This window comes from Rhinolophus sinicus, linkage group LG05, assembly GCF_036562045.2.
Source record: "Rhinolophus sinicus isolate RSC01 linkage group LG05, ASM3656204v1, whole genome shotgun sequence".
Classification (NCBI taxonomy): Eukaryota; Metazoa; Chordata; class Mammalia; order Chiroptera; family Rhinolophidae; genus Rhinolophus; species Rhinolophus sinicus.
The window spans coordinates 74,357,387-74,376,855 of record NC_133755.1 but is presented as its reverse complement, the minus strand read 5'-3'; the positions used below and the strand labels follow the sequence as shown (position 1 = coordinate 74,376,855).

Below are 19,469 nucleotides of genomic sequence, written 5' to 3'. Positions count from 1 at the left end.
GTAGCTCCTGGGAGTTTATAAGAAGAACCGACCAGAGGTCATTTATAGAACTGGCTGCCTGTGTCAGAGGCTCTGTCTACTAGTGCTGACAGACAGAAGAACTGTTAAATCATAAATCTCCTTAGCCCCAGATTCAGGGGCTTTCTTCCTTGAACCACATAGAATGTTTTTAAGTGGCCAATTCTGCTTGTAAACAACTGCCACCTTGCATTCTGTCTCTCGGTGTGTTGGACATAGCCACGAGCAGCTGCCAGGATCCCCGCCGCAGGGCAGGGACTGGACCTGTACCCTCACCCCAGACCAAGCTGCAGGTTGTGGGAAAATTGTCTTTTGCTGTTTTTGTTTTAAAGGGCATTTGCTGGGCGTCGGGAAGAATACTTTCTCATCCCACAGAAGCCTCAGCCTTCCTCTTTCTGTCTTAAGTAGCTCCCTCTGTTTCCCAGCCTTCCTTTCCTGAGACCGTCACAACAGACCAGCTTTGGGCTTGTCTAGGCACTCTTTCCACTCGCGAGCCCACATCGCCAGGGTTGCGGCCCTGCTGACCTCATTCCTTATGCATTAACTTCATTGTGGAAGGTGGCCTGTGCTCACTGGGAGGTGCTCATGGTGATGCAGCAGCTCCGGAGCACACTGTCCATGGGGTACACCGTCCGTGGGACACCCTGTCCACCAGGCACGTCGTCCACGGGGCACACCGTCCACCAGACAGAGGTCTTTGGCTCCCATTTGGGAAATGAGTGCAAACTGATTTTTAATTGATCTGTGTCTATTCATTAATTCCACTAACATTTATTGAGCACCCACTGTGTGCAGGTATGATTTACCTGTGAGTTTCCCCATCTGGTTTTTTGAGGGTTTTTAGATTTCTCACCCCAAGGAGACGCCACTCCTTTCCCCCTTGATGGTGGTCCCTTGACATTCCTCAGACCTGCCAGGCCTGCTGGCACTGGCTTGTCCCCTCTGTCCTCCCCGACTCTGTGTGGTTATGCCTCCATCGTCTTCAACTCTTGGCCCAGTGAGAGCTGCCCTGACCGACACATGCGTGGCTGCACCCCTTGCTGTGCCCCCAGCACTGCCTCCTACTCTATTTGCGATGGACACTCTCACCTCTTAGCTCACTCTGCCACCTGCTTGTGGGTCTCGGTCATCAACTGACTGCCCTGCCAGAAGACCCTGAGAGCTGGGTCTTGGTCACTAGCACAGTGCCTGGCACACAGTAAGAACACAATTGATGGTTTGCTATTCATTCATGTGTTCGAGGATTACTGACTGGGTGCTCACTGGGGCCAGTGCTGGCTGGGCCAGGCGTGCAGCAGGGACCAGGCCAGGTGTGGAAACAAACAAGATGCCCCCAGTGGTCACCACTCTAGGAAGGAAGCAAAAGGATTCACAGGTGCCCCAGGAAGTTTCAGTGAATCCTGGTGGTAGCGAACTCTCTGGGAGGGGGCGGCATTGCTGTGGAGACTCATGTCAATGAGGAGGAGCCAGGGCTGGGGCACTCTGTGGAGAGAACATTCCAGCAGGAGGAGCAGACGCCAGGCCTGGAGGTGGGGCTAAGCCCCACGCGGAGGTCTGAGGGGACAGAGGGGTGGGTGGTCAGTGCAGCTGTGGGAGTCCCACCCCAACCTTCCCCTGCAGTGGCCTCACACAGCACTCAGCCTCTCGTCATTCATTAAGCAGGCAGCTGTCACCCATGGCCAAGCAGGCAGCTGTCACCCATGGCCAAGCATGCTATGAGGACACAGTGAGACCCAGCGTTTAAAATGGTGCAGCCCGATGCATAGCCTGGAGGAGGCACTCAGCAGAGGCCTGAAGACTGGAGGCCTGGTGATTGACAGTGCTGTCTGAGGGCTGTGGTCGTCCGTTTTCTCCCTGCAGTGACCTGTCCTGCTCTGAAGGCCCCTCCGGATGGCAGGAAGTTTGGAAGCAAGTACTTAGTGGACCATGAAGTCCACTTCGCCTGCAACCCCGGGTTCCAGCTGGTTGGGCCCAGCAGCGTGGTGTGTCTCCACAATGGCACGTGGACGGGGGCAGAACCCCACTGCACAGGTTGGTCCCCCCTCCACTCCCACTGGACCTGTCACAGCCCAACAGGGTATTGCTGGGGACAAAGGGCCATTCCTTGAGACACTTTCTGCCTCATTTCTCCACCATTCCCCAACTGCAGACCTGAGGCATAGGTGAAGCAACTTGCCCAAAGCCACACAGCGGAGGACAGGCTGAGCTGACTCACCCCCAGATACTCTGACCCCAGAGTCTGGTCCTCAATAGTCACTCTGCTCTTCCTGCCGGTGGAGGGAGGGATTTGACGGAGGCACTGCATGGAAATGTGCCCCGTGGCTGCTCCCTTCCAGAGCTGCAGTTTGTTTGCGAGGCTGTTGGTGACCTGCGGGGTCCAGGACATTCCACAGGTGTCCCTCGTGTCTGTTTTGGGACTTGGTCTGGACAGACCCCAGGAGAGACCATTGTGTGAGAGGAGGCATGACAAGCTTGTCTTCTGTCTGTGCTGGGCTTGAAAACATTACTTTCTTGCTGTCGAGGAAAAGCAGACTTGGCATGCATCACATGTTGGCTTTTTTAAAACATAGCATCACAACTTCAGACACACCAGTCATTTTCAGGACAGGGCTCATGGACGTCTGCTAGGCAAAAGGTCCATGATTTCAGCCCAAGAGTAGAAGGGGAAATGCAAATATTACATAAATAAGTAGGTTTAGAAGAGCGGCAGAAAGAAGACTTTGAATGCATACATAACTTGAAAACATACAGGAACGTCTGTCCAGACGAGCGTGGGTTGACTTATAAAGCACGGGACAACCAGCCCCTCTCATGGGTCCAGACTTCATTTCCCATTTCCTGGGAACTACACAGTTTGAAGGGTGGTTACAGGTGCCAGGTCTCAGACCAGCTGGGTCTCAGACCAGCTGGGAACAGAAGCCATGTGACATGTAGACACACCAGGGGACATACTGGTATCTGTATTCACCTTGCACCCTGGAAGATCTCCATCATCTCATATGGATACCAGAAAAGAAACAAAGGTTTCTCCTTGTGATGAGAACCCAAAGGACACACTGTCTTAACTGCTTCCCCAAACGTCCATGTTGACTGCTGTTGGCTTGCTGTGGGTCACCCCCAGGGCTCACTTACTTTACAAGTTTGTGCCGTTGACTCCAGAGCCTTGGCCAACTCAGGTGACATTTTTTTGTTGCTTGGGCAGGACAGCAGTATAGCCTTCTGGCAGGCAGTCCCTGCAGTCGTCCTCTGTCCCATCATGCTGCTCCCTGGTGACATCACCGCGGTCTGCACCAGAGCTCTCTGCGGTCGGTTTCTCCAGAGGAACCCAGGGGCGATGCCCTGAGTTCTCACACTTCACAAAGTGTGCAGCTTTAGCACTGGGTGTCATTGTGATTGGACATACGAGGTATGATCACAAAATACAGCGCATGTTTACATTTTAAAAATGTATTACAATCGATGTGGGGACGTCGCGCTCTCCCGGGCCGGGCCTAAGCCGCGCCAGACGAGGGACGGACATTCATGGCGAATGGGACCGGGCCCCTCGCCTCTCCCGCCCGCCCGATGGCGGTGTGTGGAAGGCAGGGGTGCGGACTCCGGCCCGACCCCGTTCCCCCCCGCCTCCTGCCTCACGGCGCCGGCGGGGCCAGGGGTCTCCTGACGCAGCGGACACTCTCCGCCCGGCCTCGGCCGTGTCTCGCGTTGCGGCTCTCCCCGCGGCGGGGAGGGCCGTCCCGCCGTCGCGCCCTGCGCGCCTCGCCCGGCCCTCTGGTGGTGCCCCTGGAGCGTTCCAGGTCGTCCCTCAGGTGCCCGAGGCCGAGTCGGTGGCGTCGCTTCCCGCTCCCGGCGGCCCCGTCGGGTCAATCCCGGTCAAGTGTGTGCGGGGGTCGAGTCGGTAAGGTCGAAGGAGGGAAGGAGGCATTCTCCCTCTCCCCGCTCGCGGGGAGGCGGCGGGTGCCTCGTCGTGTGCCCCCTGCTCGCGTCTGGCGTTCGGGGCCCGACTCGGACGGGCGCCGTGCCGCGTCTCACCCGTCCCCACGCTGCTGGGGGCAGGTGCCGCGCGGGCGGTCGTGGCGGCCCGGGGCCGGTGAATTTCCGGCCGCTGGCTGTCTGTGAAGGGGTGTGCGGCGCGCTCACGCTACTCGTGGACGACGGCGTCTTTCGCCCTCGTGTCGTTGTGCGCGCTGTGCTCCCGCCTGAGGCCTCCGTTCGCGGAGGCCGTCGTCCGTCTCCCTCTTACCCGTACCGCAGACCCCCAACCCCAGGCGCCGGCGTCCGAGCGCTCTGGCCCGTGCCCGACGGGGCGTGTCCCGGGTCGGGGGCGATGCCCCCTCGGTGAGAAAGCCTTCTCTAGCGAGCCGAAGAGGGTGCCTTGGGGTACCGCACCCCCAGCCGCCGCCCCTCGTCTGCGCGTGTCAGTTTGGCCAGCCCAGGGGGCCCCTCCGCTCCGTGGGGCGAGGGGCCCCGAGCGACGCTCTCTGGCCTAGCGGGGCCCGCGCCTCCCCCCACCGCGACGGGGGAGGGTCACGCACGGGCCGCCCGGCATCCCTTGCGCGGTTAAAAAAAAAGAAAAAGAAAAAAGTATTACAGTAAAAGACACATTACCATTAATCCCCTCAGAATACTCCCCCTCGCTTCCAACACGTTCTTGCCACTTTCTGAAGCAGTTCTGGAAGTCCTCTTTCCTGAGTGTCTTTAGTTGTGCTGTTGTGGCTGCCTCAGTGTCCTGAATTGATTAAAAACGTTTACCTTTCATGGTCATTTTGACTTTAGGAAAGAGCCAGAAGTCGCACAGTGCCAGATCTGGTGAATAAGGTGGATGCGGACACACCAGAATGTTTTCATTTGACAGAAATTGACATACACCAGAAGCGATGTGTGACACTGAGCATCGTCATGATGGAGGATGAAGTAAAAACACTCATGAAAGAGGACTTCCAGAGCTGCTTCAAAAAGTGGCAAAAATGATGGGATAAGTGTGTTCAAAGCAAGGAGGAGTATTTTGAGGGGGATTAATAGCAATATGTCTTATAATGGAATAATTTTTTTTAAATTTAAACATTCACCATATTTTTTGATCACACCTCTGAAAATTCCTCTCTCACATTTCTTTCCTTGAGTGTCTTAATGCATTCTCCCATGTCTTCCATTTTAATAGGTGCTCTTACCGCCACCAGGAGTATCTTGGTCATTTGTCTGGGTGATGCCCAAAGGATTTCTTTTCCTTTAAAATCTAATCATTTGTTTAGGCTCTGTGTCAGCACCGGCCTCCTGGGGTCCGTCTTAGGTGTGGGCTCACTTGTTCAATAGGAAGCTTCCATGTCTGGAGCAGTCTGGCCCCTAGGAACTCTCAGAACATTTCAGAACAAGCCCCAATATTGGAGACACTACAGGAGGAGAATCCATATTGAGCCTCAAAAGGAAAATTGGTAGAAATGGCAGAGAAATGGGGGCATTAGAAGGGGTCTGAGCTGAGCCACATTGAAAACAACAGAACTGGGAGACTGGGGGCCTGGTGTTAGAAAAGTTGTGTGGGAAAGCCATGTCCCCTGGGTATGAGTAACAGAGAGCCCTGGATGCACTATTGTAAAAAACAGAGTAAAGTCTACAGACGATGAAGAAATGCCAGCGAGACCTGCCCATCAAACACGTGGAAGCTGTAAATATTTCCAAGCCAGGTGCAAGAAATATTTAAAATGTGAAAGCTATGAAGGACGGCATAAATTAAACTTAGAAAACCTCAGAAACGAGGTGGTTGGAGAAATGGAAGTGTGAAATGAGATGACAGGAGACAAGAAAGAATTGGAAAGAAAAGGACAAGGAATAAGAACACGTATGTGAAACACTGAGTTTGGCTGGAGGGGACAGTAAGGCCACCGTGCTTCCGGCTTGCCAGCCCCCCCACAGCCTCTCCAGGGCACTCTTTACAGCTCTAAAGTCACCATGCATTTAATTAACTAAGTGCCACTGCTGGGGACAGACACGATGTGATGAAAAGTATACTTCCATCAGGACACAGAGAGGTGCCAGCACAGGGCACCGGGCCACCGCATGCCTCTGACGGCCCATCAAGATAAGGAAGAAAGCGTCTGTGTGGAGCCTGTAAAGAAACGAAAACCCTGGGCCCCGAGATCCAGGCAGGAGAAGGCGCCCAGGGTCCTAGGGCACAACCTGCAGCCGCCCCCACCCACCGTCCAGGTGCGGCCAGGCCCAGTGTCTTCAGCTGGGGGCCTATGGGGGCCAGACTGAAAGATACCAGTGTCCGCATCTGGGCTCTGTGCCCACCTCATGGCCCTGCGGTCGACCCGTGAGGAATGATGGGGCTGGACTGCAGGCGCAAACGGGAACTCCAAGCCCTGTGGCTCTGTGTGCCCTGGTTCCAGACACATTCCTGGAAGCCAGTCGGCTGAAAACAGAGTGAATGGAGGGTGCAGCCAGGCTGAGGTTACTGGCAAGTTGATGGGCTCCTCCCAGGGCAGGCAGCATCTGCGTGGTCTGGGTCCTCCCACAAGGAATGCAGACCACAGTCTAACATGACACCGCAGTCACGAGGAGGCTGAAGGGAAGGGGTCCCTGCCAACCCACCCACGCGAGGCTGCTCTTCTCATGAGGAGCAGGGACCTTTCCTTCCTGTCAGTGGGCACAGCAGGAAAGGACATGGTCCCGACTTGTTCCCAGGAGGCTGTGCTCAGCTGGGTGAACCCCAGACCTGCTCCCCGGGGCCTGAGCTCTGCCACTGGAACTGGGTTTGCAGAATTCACACAGATGGGTGGGGGGTTCAGTATCATCTTTTCCTAGTTAGGAAACTTATAAATGTTCACTGTGGGAAAATGGAAGAGGACAGAAAAGCATAAATAAGCAAAGAAAAAGTACCACACAGAAAAACCTGCTGAACTTGTAAATATGTATCTCTCTATATAGCCTTTCCACAGGACTGTTGTTTGCATGGAAGGGACAGTCCCCTTTTCCAACCTCGAGGACAGAGCCATGGTCAGGACTCCCTGGTCACACAGGACCTGGCAGCACAGGAGGGGTTCTGGGTGGGACAGAAAGGAAAAGCATTTCCCCATCTCTGGACGTCCTCATGGCCACTTCTCCCTCCCTCTTACTGAACCCCTGAACAGAACCCTTCAAAGGGGTTCCCCCTGGGTGCTGGCAGAGAGGGGTGGAGTTGGGGGGCAATTCTGCCTGGGTGCTGGCACACAAGGTAGGTGCTGGGCGACTCCAGCTGGCAGAGCTCCAGGTGGGCCGTGCACCTGGCCTGCCAAGTGGAGGATGGCTGGCCAGCCCTTGCGGAGGGGGCAGTGGGAAGAGCAGGTGGTGGGGGAGCTGGAGTCAGACTGTGATGAACAAAGTGCACCCACTTTTGTGTTTTGTTTGTGTTGGAATCAGAACTTACACACTTGTGTCTGAAAAGTATTTATTTTTCTAGACATCAGCGAGTGCTCCAGCCAGCTCTGTCAGAATGGTGGGACATGTGTAGAAGGAGTCAACCAGTACAAATGCATTTGTCCCCCAGGAAGGACTGGGAGCCGCTGTCAGCAGCAGGCCCAGACTGGTATGTAGCTGTGTGGGGCTGGGCAAGGACGTCCCGCTGCTGAGCGAGGGGGACCCTGATCACAGGCCACCAGAGAGTGGGCTCTTCCTCTCTGTGTCACACCCATCGATCCCTCTGGTTCCCTGAGATGGATACTGGGGAGGGAGTTTAGCTCTTTTGTATAAGCAGGGTTTTGACCCTTCTCATAGAAGAAAGTTCACATGGAAGGACTGATTGGCAACTTGAAAAGTCCCAGGACTGGGGGATGGCCCTGGGACCTTCCCTGGCTACCACCTTCCCACGGTCATTTCCACTGCAGGTCAGCAGGGCACCTCCTGCAAATGCTCCAGCCATACCCCACGCATCCACACTTACTGATAGTGGCCAAGTGTCTTTAATGCTGGGTGACCAGCCATCTGACAGGGGGTGAGGTCATCCACATTGAGTCCCACCGTAGCTGCAGCCAGAAGGTCTGGAAGGCACACGGTGACAGTTGGGCAGATGGCCAGAAAATCCAATGGGAAATGTAGGGCATGGCTGGGGATTCCCACACCATGAGGCAACCAAAATGTCTTCTACAAAAAGGTCAGATCCTAAAGATGTCCCACGGCTTTGCCAGAAAAGCCTGGAGTGTCCTGTGTGATCTCGGCGTGGCGTCAGCGTGGGCAGGAGAAACGGGTGATAGGCATAGGGTCTGGAGAGTAGGAGCTTTGCCAGTGCTGATGTCCTTGCACTGGACTCAGCCCAAGGTCACTTTTAAGTGTTGCCCCCAGAGATTTGCTGCTTCATGTGCCTTAATTCCGTTCAGCCGAGTCAGCCTACTGGGGGCTTCCTCAGGATCAGGCTGCCCTCCCAGGAGCCCAGAGGCCCCTCCAGCTCCTGTCCCGGGGCTACTCTCTGTGTAGAGGCCAAAGGCAGGCCCTTCTTGGCAGCCCCACTGCCTCTCCTACTCACAAACAGGGCGGGGAAAAGAAATAGACCGCCTTTCATCCCAAGTGTGCTGCCTGGACACTGATGGCTGCTGCTGTCAGGACCTCCAGGCCGGGCATTTGATGTATGAAGTATCCCGGTGGAAGGGGAGGAAGGGGTGGCAGGTGCATCGGAAGCTGGCTCCTGCCTGCACAGCGTCCACGGCTGCCCAGCAGACGCTCACATCCTGTGCACCTACCTGCTCCCTCAGCTGGAGCCTTCCCAGCTCTGCCTGGGTCTTTCCAGCTCCGGCCAGGAGCCTGTCTCCAAATCCTTTTCTTTTTATCTATTCACCTTTATTTGTCTATTGTGGTGAAATGTACATAACCGAAAATGTACCGTTGTAAGTGTTCAGTGGCATTAAGTACATGCACCTTGTTGGGCACCCACCTCCAGAACTTTTTTCATCCTGCAAACTGAAACTTTGTGCAGGTGAACAAGATTGCCCCACTCTCCCCTCCCGGTGACAACCCTCTATGTCTGTGTCTGAACGGTCTCCTCTAAGGACCTCATATAAATGGAGTCACACAGTGTGTCCTCTGTGTGTCCGCTTGCTTTTATCCCCATTTCTCTACAATCTCCCCCAAACCTATGAGAGCTCTACACCCTTTGAAAACGTTCAAAAACGGATTCCTTCTGGTTAGAAAATTGATTTCTGTTCTTGCTTAAAAAACAAACAGAAAGCTGAGACACTTTAGAAAAGCACAAAGAATACAGCAAAGACCTCCCCCCTCCCAAAGTGCTGTTTTGAACCGCAGTGACGCTGTTAGCACTGGGTGTGTATGAAGCCTTTCTGAGTGAGATCGCAGGTTTCGCGTCCCTGTGGCCATCCGTGCAGCGCGTGCCCGCAACTTCGTGCGGTCCTATGCTCGGTGCGCCGGGTCCCGCGCCCTTCGCGAGGTTTTGCTCAGTCACCGTCCCTCCTTCCCCGCCTGCAGAGTGAGTTCTGAGGGCCCCTCGCGATATCCGGCTGGCGGGGGTGGGGACAGGGACGGTACTAACTCGTCTTGTCCTCGCAGCCACCCCGGAGCGCGTGGTGGGCGACCCCGCCTTCAGCCGCGCGCCCCGCTGCGCGCAGGTAGAGAGGACTCGGCAGTGCAGCTGCGAGGCGGGCTTCCAGCTGAGCGGTGTGGCTGGCGACAGCGTCTGTCAGGGTAGGGGGGCTGCCCGCGGGGAGGGGGCACAGGGGCGGGGAGGTGGGGAGAAGGGCTCCCACAGCTGAGAGGGTACACCATGGGGAAACACAGAGGAAAGGGGCTTTCACCCACCAGGGGAGGGAGCGGCATGCGGGAGCGACACAGCAGGAGAAAGGGTTCCCACAGCCGCCCTCCCACCTGCCTGAGCACCCAGCCAGCACCCCGGGCACAGCAGGGGGTGCAGGCTCGTACTAATCTATTGGCTAAGACAGAGCTAACATGCAGACATGAGCCAGGCTCATGAGAAGGCAGCCAGGGTGGCCCAGGCTTGCTGGAGTAAGAAGCTGGTGGGCCTCCACCCGAGCCCTGCACACTGGTCTGGAAGACCCGTGAGTCCCGTGTCCCTCCACCAGGGCTGGAATCACGGGGTGGGGAGTGAGGATGGGAGCCTCTGCTGGCACACAGGTGGAGGTGGGCAGGCACCTGGGGCTCAACCCTGTTCCCTCACGGCTTAGCTTAGTGGGTAGACAGGGCCACTTCTGCCAACCCTGATGGTCACCAAAGCTCCTTCTGAAAACAACTCAGACTGGTGGTTCAAACCCAAGAATTGGTCAGGTGGTGCCAACAGCCTCCTTTTACAGCAGCAGAAATGAGACCTCTTACTCCGTTCCTGGAGATGGAGCCATGAGCCAGACCGAGGAGCTGGGCTGCCCGGGGGCCTGCTTGGCCAGGTTCTGCGGGGTCTCCCCTTAGTCCTCAGCCTTAGACAGACAGACAAGCCACGCAGACTGCATCAGCAGCTCCCTCACTCATCCCTTGTGCCCTCTAGACCCTCGGCTCAGAAGAAAGGGGGGCAAGCCTACCCCTCTCCCCATGCTCTGCTGGGGACAGGGCTCACCGCATGGGTCCCAGAGTCATGCCGGGCACTTCTGTCCCCAGATGTGAATGAGTGTGAACTCTACGGGCAGGAGGCACGCCCCCGGCTCTGCATGCACGCCTGCGTGAACACACCTGGTTCCTACCGCTGTGCTTGCCCCAGCGGGTACCGGACCCTGCAGGATGGGAAGAGCTGCGAGGGTGAGTGAGCCTGCTGCAGAGGCAGGTGCTCCGGGCTGGAGGGCAGCTCTCCACACCTGCTCACTTGCTGCTCTTGTGACATGCCAGGACCTCAGAATGGGAGTGTGGTGGATTTTAGGGGAGCCAAAGTCTCAGATATGTTCAATCTTTTAAAACCTACCAACAAAAGACCCTCTCAAATCAGGTTACATGGTGACCGACATAAATAGGAATGCAAGTTGCATAACCATCCTGGCAGTCTCTCCCAACCTTACGTGAGTCACTGTTTTCAAGCCCAGGTCATGTCCTCCCACTAAGCAAAGCCACCAAACCCAGGGCTGGACCCAAAGGCAGAGCAGCCCGACGGTGCCTATGTCCTGCAGTCTGGAGGAGACATGAGGTACTGGCACAGTGCAGGCCTGCATCTACGGCTGAAGGGAAGCACCTTACAGGCACTTAGGTCCTAGTGGCATCACCCCCAGTCTCTGGAGGCTTGATGCTGCAGTGGGTCTCTGGGGGGAAACGGGGTCTGCTAACACAGCCTGCCTCATACTAGAGAAGGGGCAGAACTGTGTCCCCCAGGTGTACTCACCCATGGAGACAGGACACAGAAAAGAGCCCAGCTAAGTCCCAGACAATAGCTCTGAACTGCTGGGTGAGAAGGAGGAGGAGAGAGAGCAGAGGGCTCCTCCACAGGCTGTGGGAATGTGAGAGGAGGCAGCTCCCCAGGGATATTCTACTGGGGTTCACAGTACTGGGCAAATCAGGACTGGAGTGTGAGAAAGCATCCAGGTAGCCATTATCGGTATATCCATCCATCTCCCCATCCACCCACCATCCATCCATCCACCCACCCACCTACCATCCATCATCCATCCATCCACCTGCCCCACACGTGTTCATGAAGGCCACTCAGGATTGTGTGGGGTTGGGAAGAAATACAAGGAAGTCACGTGAAGAGAGAAGAGAACTCGTACAAAGGACGGGGAGCCGTGTGCATTGGGCATGGGACGAGGCTGTAAAAGAAGCTCTGGATATTTGATCATAACGGGAGCGTGAACAGCCTTGGAAGGGAGCCTGCAGGACCCCTCGGCTGAGGACGCAGGTCTGAGGGAAGTGCTGTGGCCGCGCAGTTCTTAGCGCTCCCAGCCCCATGTCAGCTGTAGTGGGAGGGGCGTCCCCAGACGGGTGCAGCGGCACTTCTGAGGACCTGGTTTCCAGAGGGTAAGACACCAAGCTTCCTGCCCTGAGAATGAGAGTGGGTGGGACGCTCGTCACGTGTGGAGCATCACTTTCCAGGAGCCCTGTGAGTAATGGAGGGGACATCGGGGCCTTTCTCCTGCACGGGTGACTATATTTCAGATGTCGACGAGTGTGTGAGCCCTCAGCACCTGTGTCCCCGAGGGACCACGTGTGTCAACACCGGGGGTAGCTTCCAGTGCGTCAGTCCCGCGTGCCCGGAGGCCAGCGGCAATGTGAGCTATGTGAAGACGTCCCCCTTGTGAGTACCCCAGGGTTCTTGGAGAAGGTCCAGTGTGTCCCAGGGAAGACGAGAGGCGGGGTCTGGGGTCTGGCTCCTCTGAGCTCCCTTTAGTGGAGACGGGAGCTCTGCGCAGTCAGACGTCATTTCCCAGGCTGCCTGCTGACACGGAGTATGATGAGACTGTGGCCACCCCCATGTGGCACTTCGGGGAAGGAAGACCTGGGGTGACGTGCCCGGGGCAAGTGTATATCCCACCTGTTTGGGAGCGGATCGCCTCCTGGCGCCCACACAGCACATCACACACCTTGCTAACAGGTTGGCCCCCTGGCTCTTCCGCTGCCTAGAAAATTTGGCCTCTAGGACCCTCAGCCCTTAATTGAGCTTTCTCTTTTCAGAAGGTGGGGGCAGGCCTTTCAGGGAGAATAACTACAACTAGGACAAAGTGCATGCATTTCCTTCTGGAAAAGAGATCACAGCAGCGGTAGCATTGCTTTAGAATGAATTGACTTCACACGCTTAGGTACCTGAAATGCTTGGGGCTGCAGCAGGTTAGAAGCAGAGAAAGGCAGTGGCTGAAGAGCGGCAGCTATTAGTGAGAGTGAAGACCCCAGGACAGTGAGCAAGGGACAGAAGGACCTGCATGTCATAGCCGTGGGGACATCCCTGACTGACCTGCATTAATTACCATGATGATGTGACTCACCAGATAGGCTTAAGGGGATCTATGTTGAGGTGGGAAATATCAGAAGCCCTTGCTCCTACCGTGGCCCCAGACGGTTAAGGCAGACAGGGTTTCCTGATTCAGGAATGAATAATCCTGGGTGTTCGTGAAGTTCAGCATGTGTGGAGCACATATTCCAGGAGGTTGTCAGCTACCTGCTGGGATCCCAGTCACCGAGGGAGGTCTCAGCACGCATACAGGGGTGCCTGGTCTGAATAACCAACATCACCATTGCTATTTAATCTCCCCTGGCTTTATTTTTCTGTAAAAGCTATAGTAACAGCATACACACATACACGTGCACACATACATACACACACAGGCACACACACATGCACGCACACACAGGCACACGTGCACAGGTGGGTTAGGGGAGCACCTCTTCCCTGACCACCCTGATGCCAGCGGCACCCACTTGCTTGTAGCTCCCAGCGTCTGTGGCAAGGGACCCGTGGCTGGGAAAGGTCACTCAAGGTCACTTCGGTGGCCTCTGCAAGAGGGCAGGCAGGGGACAAGCCAGGTCAGGACGGCCCCTCCACATCTCCCCAAGGCTGACTGCCTACATCTCGCCTCTCTGCTCCAGCCAGTGTGAGCGGAACCCCTGCCCCATGGACAGCAGACCCTGCCGCCTCCTGCCCAAGACCATCTCCTTCCACTACCTGTCTCTGCCCTCCAATCTGACCACGCCCATCGCACTCTTCCGCGTGGCTACAGCCTCAGCGCCTGGCCGACCCGGACCCAACAGCCTGAGGTTCGGCATCGTGGGTGGGAACGGTCGGGGCCACTTTGTAATGCAGCGCGCAGACCGCCAGACGGGGGAGTTGATCCTGGTCCAGACCCTGGAGGGGCCTCAGACGCTGGAGGTGGATGTTGACATGTCAGAATACCTGGACCGCTCCTTCCAGGCCAACCACTTGTCCAAGGTCACCATCTTTGTGTCCCCATATGACTTCTAAGGGTGCAGGGGGCACAGGACGTGCAGATCTGGGCCTAGGTCTATTCCCGGAAGGCTCAGCTGTGGGCACTCACTGCAACAGCCATATGCCCTCCTCGACCCCTGCCCAGGTGTCTCGGGCAGTGCTGCACCTGGACCCAAGGACCCGCACAGAAGGGCAGCCACCAAACCCAAAGCTGCTATCACTTTGGTTTCCTGCTTTAGGGCCCTTCCCTTAGATTAAGCACTAACTTTCTGAAATCTTTTACAGGGGAATGGGCAGCTTTAGAAAATAAGGTGTGAATGGCGCTATGAGTGTGTGTCTGAGGTCATTGTCAGCCCTCCTGATTGTCTTGGTCACGCTGAGGGTCCTGTACGAGTGGCGTGGGGGTTGGTCCTTAGCCACAACTCAGCATGCTGTTCCTGTCTGCATCCCCTCTGTGACATGCTGCCAGCCTTCTCACCAGAGAGCCATGCATGACCTGGGACCCCCGCGTAGATTCTTCTAGTCCAAGAGACCAACATTAAAGCATAGATTCTGCCTGAATTGCTTCCTTTTGAGAAATCACAGCTCAAAAAAAAAACAACCTGGGATTCTAACTGAAGAAATAAAGTGTATTGCTCCTCGCTGCCCACCTGGCTTGTCCCAGAACGTGAGCTGGCCACATTCATTCTAGGAGGGAACACCTGGGCCTCTTCCTGTCCAGACTGGACCTGCTGGGATACGTGACTAAGAAAGAAAACACGGCAACTGGGCTCATCCCCCACTGGGAATCCGGTCTGGCCCCTGGGACATTGGTCAGGCAACATCTGGCCGCAGGGAGTTTATGAAGACACTCGAACTGTCACTGATTCCGGGGCTTCTACTTCTGATGGAAGAGGGGGGCAATGCTCCCCAGGACTGGCTGGGCTGGCATGGAGGGGGCTGGGCTGGAAGAGACTATCCAGATTAAAACTCGGAAGCTGGTCAGCTGTGAGGAGGTCTTAGTATCCAAATACACGTCAGTCTAGGACAGGCTTCATTGCAGATGTCATTCAGACATCTGTGTTTGCCTTGGTACAAAGTGGGCAGAGGAGGTGTGTTGCTAGGTGAGTGGGCAGGCCCACATCAAGATGTTTTGGGGACACTGTCCTCGTCTTATTTTGTCAGACGAAGAATGAGATGCAGCCAAGAGTTGCCTTTGACACTTTTCTCCTCCTCCCATGGGCTCAGCTGCCATGTCTCCAACAACAGGATGAGGGCCTGCAAATCTGCTTTACTGGGTTGATACAGGACTCTATTAAAACTGTGTTTCCAAATGGTGCTGTGACGAGCCACCCAGTCCCCTGTGCAGAATGTCCAGTAGGAGAGTGCAGAGGCCTGTCCATGTTCCTGAAATTAAGATGTCACAGCAGGGTGCTTGTTCCTCCTTCTTGCTGGGGACAGGGGTGGCCCCCGGGGACAAGCCTCTCACCTCCAGCAGGTGAGGAGGGTCGGGGTGTGCAGAATAGGTGCCCCGCCTCACCTGGTGTGTGACGTGGATGCTGCACAGGCCCCATCTAAAGCAGTGACTTGCCCACACAGACCTGCCATCACAGCACCACACAGGAATGCTGGGGTGCTCGGGCCCCTCCTGTGGATCGTGCCTGTGGAAGCCACCTGCTCCAATGTGTGCCAGGTGAGAGCAGCCGGTAGTTCCAGGTATTAATGTGCACCCCTCTCCAGGAGACACGGTTTCACAGAATTTGGCAGGGGCTTTTAAAGCGTTTTTATCCTGCATGTAGCAGACTCATACAGAAGCAGGGAGACTGGTATAATGAGCCTGTGTTCGATCGTGGCCAGTCTTGCTCCACCTCTCATGTCACCCCACCCAGGACAACCTTGAAGGTCCTGGACATCACATCATTTCATCTGTAAGTATTTCAGCCTGTATCTCTAAACCATAAGGACTTTTGAAACCTAAATTCAATACCAAAGGCACCTATAAAAATAACAACAGTTCCTAATCCCTTCAAGCATTCAGTCATTGTTCACATTTCTGAGTGACTCGTGACTTTCCGCCTGTTGGTTTGAATTAGGCCCAGGCTCTGTGATTTGCCCATATGCCTCTCAAGCCTCCTTTGACCTGTAGCACTGCTTCTCACACTGCAGCCTGAGGTGGGAGGGTCTGGGGGCTTGCTAGGCGACAGACTGCTGGGCCATTTGTCTTGCAAAATTTCTCAGCGTCTGGGTTTTCCTGAGTGCGCCTCTGTCATGTCTTTTAACATTTCTTCTGTCCTCTCTGTCTCTCATATGCCAGCAGTTATATCTGGAGATTCGATCAGGCTCCAGTTAGGTTTATTTCTGCAAGACCTCCTACAGGTACATACTAGGTCCTCCCCGTGGAGCCCTGGGCTCTCACCTCTCTTTCCTGAGCAGCCACTGGTGACTATGGATATAGCCATGACTCCTTCAGGGGTTGCAAGTAACATTCCAGTGTACGTGTGTCCTCTGTGCTTATTAGCTGCCGTTCTCCATAAAGTGAAACCTCCTCTCATCAATTGTTTCATTTGCTTGAGGTCTGGTCTGTATAAAAAGGGCAGAGGAAACCCTCGGCTCTTCCCCTTTGTCAGTCTCCAACGGGAGTCATTTGGGTCACTGAGTACACGATGAACTCTTGGTTTGGATACACTTGATATGTATATTCCAGACCATTGCAGTTAAGTGTCATGGCTGTCTTTGGCTCCTGGGAACTGCTTCAAGGTGGCTGAGTCCCTTTGACATGACCCCTGGGGTCTTGGACAGCTTCGTAGTTGTCTTTACATGTCTTTACTATGAGGTGTTTCAAGCTCATGTCATATGTTTTAGGCCCCAGCCTGTGGTCGCCCATTTCTCCCTGGGATCCTTGGTTCCTGTAATCGGACCTTGGTGCGAGGGGTGCCCATCTGTCTTCTTTGCTCGTTGTTTCTTGGTTTTAGTGGGCAGAGCTTGGAACTATGTACTATTAACTTCTGTTTGTTTGTTTCTTTAAAGAAAAAATACTACATGAGTTTGTATTAGTCCTTCCAGTTCAGCTCGGGACTGCAGGGTTCAAAGAAAGCTCATTGGTCCTACAATGCTGTTCTTCCCTCACCTGAAAACCTCCTTCTCAGAATCCCCAGAAAGACAATGCTAACATCATCACAAAACTATCACTCAACACAGTTAAAGTTTTTCTTTTGCTGTTCTTTTTGTCTTTAGGGTTTATGCCATTGGGGACATAGTCAAATTTGTTTTAAAACAACCTGGGAAGTTCCTCTCTCTGCCCGAAACGTGAAGCGGGGTTATGCTTATTCACTTGGTTTTGCTTACACTTTGAGAGACAGCTTTTTTCATTGTAATTTTTTTATAATTAGGTAAATGATTTATGCGGTTCCCGAGTCAAGTCCACAAAGTGGGCTGAATTCAGAGAAGTCTGTATTTTATGCTCCTCCACCTACTGCCTTCTTCTGCCATAGATAGTCACCGTTTTTATTTTACCCTTCCTTTTAAAAATATACGTCAGCCAATGATAAATGATCGCATACTATTTTACATGTTCCTGATCTTGCTTTCTTCCCCCTCAATATACTGGATGTCGCTCTATAGAGCCACACGGAACGCTGTCCTATAAAATGCCCTGTTATGAGGACATACCATTGTTCATCCGACCAGTCACCCTTGATTGACACTGGGTTGTCTCCAGTCCTTTGCTATTAAAATAGTGCAGCAATGTGCATTTGTGTTTTTGTGTTTTTGCTTTTGTATCTCTGGGGTCAGTTTTTCCTCCATAAAGATCCTACTACTTTCTCTCCCCAACAATATGTAAGAGTCTCATATCTGTATCAAAGAAGGCCCAGTGCATCCCAGTCCCTCCCTGGGAAAGGCAGAGAGGCTGAATGGAGGGCTGACGTGGGCGTGGCCATCAATAGCCACCAGGAAGAAATGAGGTAAGCCAGCTGGATTGCTGGCTCCTGAGCAATGGGAAGGCAGCTAGGACTTTTCGATATCTTTTAAAAATCATCTTATGTTCAAGTAACACCCCCAACACTGACAAACAGAAAAGGAAGATAAATTGAAAACAAAATATCACTACAAAGTCACAGTAAATGATGCACTTATGGGGGTCTGAGCACGTGCCTCGGAGAGACGTGAAGTCAGACTAAATGGTTCACATTTCACTGAGCTCAGACTACACAGATGGAAAGGCAGACTTTTGTGACTTTGACCTTGTATGTATGAGACTCTGTCGGTGTTTATAAGCTGCATAAAAGTTCCTGAATGTTCATGTGTTCCAGGCACTGTTTTGTTACTTAGGTCGCGATGGTGACCAACCTGACAGGGACCCTGACCTCATGGAGCTTACATTCCCCACAAGTGAGACCATAATACACACATAAAAAGAAAAGTATGTGATTTCAAGGAGGGATTCATCTACAAGAATAGAAGCACAAAAGAGGGTGGCCATACATGGTGAATGTGTGCAGGTCCACCAGCCGTGTAGCCCAGATATGACACACACTGCCATAGTAGGTGGTGACAGCTGGGTCCTGGCTCCCAGCATTTGGAATTGACTCAGAATGTCGAGTGTGTGAATGCAGTGGTGGTGTCAAGCGAAACCGGGCTCACGTGCACAAAGGAAAAGCACCACACAGAGCGAGCTGCAGTGCTGGCTTGGAGAGAGGAACCAGGAGCCCATAGGACCTGCAGGGACAACCTAATTGTCTCTCTCTCTTGTTTAAAAAGACTTTTATTAAAAATAGTTAACATACAACATTACATTAGTTTCAAGGGTACACAATAGTTATTCACCATTTATATACCTAGAGAAGCGATCACCATAAGTCCAGCAACCATCTGACACCGTACCACACTATCACAGTATTATTGACTACATTCCCTATGCTGCATAGTTCATCAGGTGTACAGCATACCGTATTTCCACAAAAATAAGACCTAGCCAGACAATCAGCTCTAATTAGTCTTTTGGAGCAAAAATTAATATAAGACCTGGTCTTATTTTACTATAAGACCGAGTCTTTATAATATAACATGAGACCACGTCTTATATTAATTTTTGCTCCAAAAGATGCATTAGAGCTGATTATCTGGCTAGGTCCTATTTTCAGAGACATGGTAGTAGTTAGACATTTATATAATTTAAGAAGTGATCCCCCTGACTAGTCTAGAACCCACCTGGCACTATGCATAGTTATTACCGTATTATTGACTGTATTCCCTGTGCTTTGCATCCCCATGACTGTTTTGTAACTTCCAATTTATATTTCTTAATCCCTTCACCTTTTTCACCCTGCCCTGAACCCCCATCCCATATATCATCCCAATAGATCTAGAACCCATCTGACACTATACAGTTATTACAATATTATTGACTATATTCCGTATGCTGTACCCTACATCCCCATGACTACTGTGTAAAAACCAACTTGTACTTCTTAATCCCTACCCCTTTTTCACCCACCCTCAACCCCTCTCCCACCTGGCATCCATCAAAATGTTCTCTGTATCTATGAGTTTGTTTCTGCTTCATTTGTTGATTTTGTTCTTTAGATTCCACTTATAAGTGAAATTATATGATATTTGTCTTTCGCTGTCTGATGTACCACACACTGCTCAA

The 19,469-nt window shown here is 53.5% G+C and overlaps 1 protein-coding gene and 1 long non-coding RNA gene across 4 annotated transcripts in view; one reads left to right on the top strand and one right to left on the bottom strand.

The window, feature by feature from the left end:
• Positions 1 to 17,570, top strand: part of FBLN7 (fibulin 7) — a 34,313-nt gene extending 16,743 nt beyond the window's left edge. For 2 of the 3 annotated variants that reach the window (XM_019714522.2, XM_019714521.2), the window contains 6 exons: positions 1,879 to 2,049; positions 7,451 to 7,576; positions 9,544 to 9,678; positions 10,600 to 10,737; positions 12,079 to 12,217; positions 13,504 to 17,570. In XM_019714522.2, coding sequence (XP_019570081.1) covers positions 1,879 to 2,049; positions 7,451 to 7,576; positions 9,544 to 9,678; positions 10,600 to 10,737; positions 12,079 to 12,217; positions 13,504 to 13,876 — 1,082 coding nt within the window. In that variant the 3' untranslated portion in view covers positions 13,877 to 17,570. Of the gene's footprint in view, positions 1 to 1,878; positions 2,050 to 7,450; positions 7,577 to 9,543; positions 9,679 to 10,599; positions 10,738 to 12,078; positions 12,218 to 12,350; positions 12,515 to 13,503 lie in introns of all 3 variants that reach the window. The other variant, XM_074332492.1, reaches the window with a different exon arrangement.
• LOC141571595 (uncharacterized) lies at positions 749 to 3,888 on the bottom strand. Its single transcript, XR_012496458.1, has 2 exons — positions 3,151 to 3,888; positions 749 to 2,532 (listed from the first exon to the last, which is right to left on the bottom strand). It is a non-coding gene; the product is annotated as an uncharacterized LOC141571595 (long non-coding RNA).
• Positions 17,571 to 19,469: the final 1,899 nt, after the last annotated feature.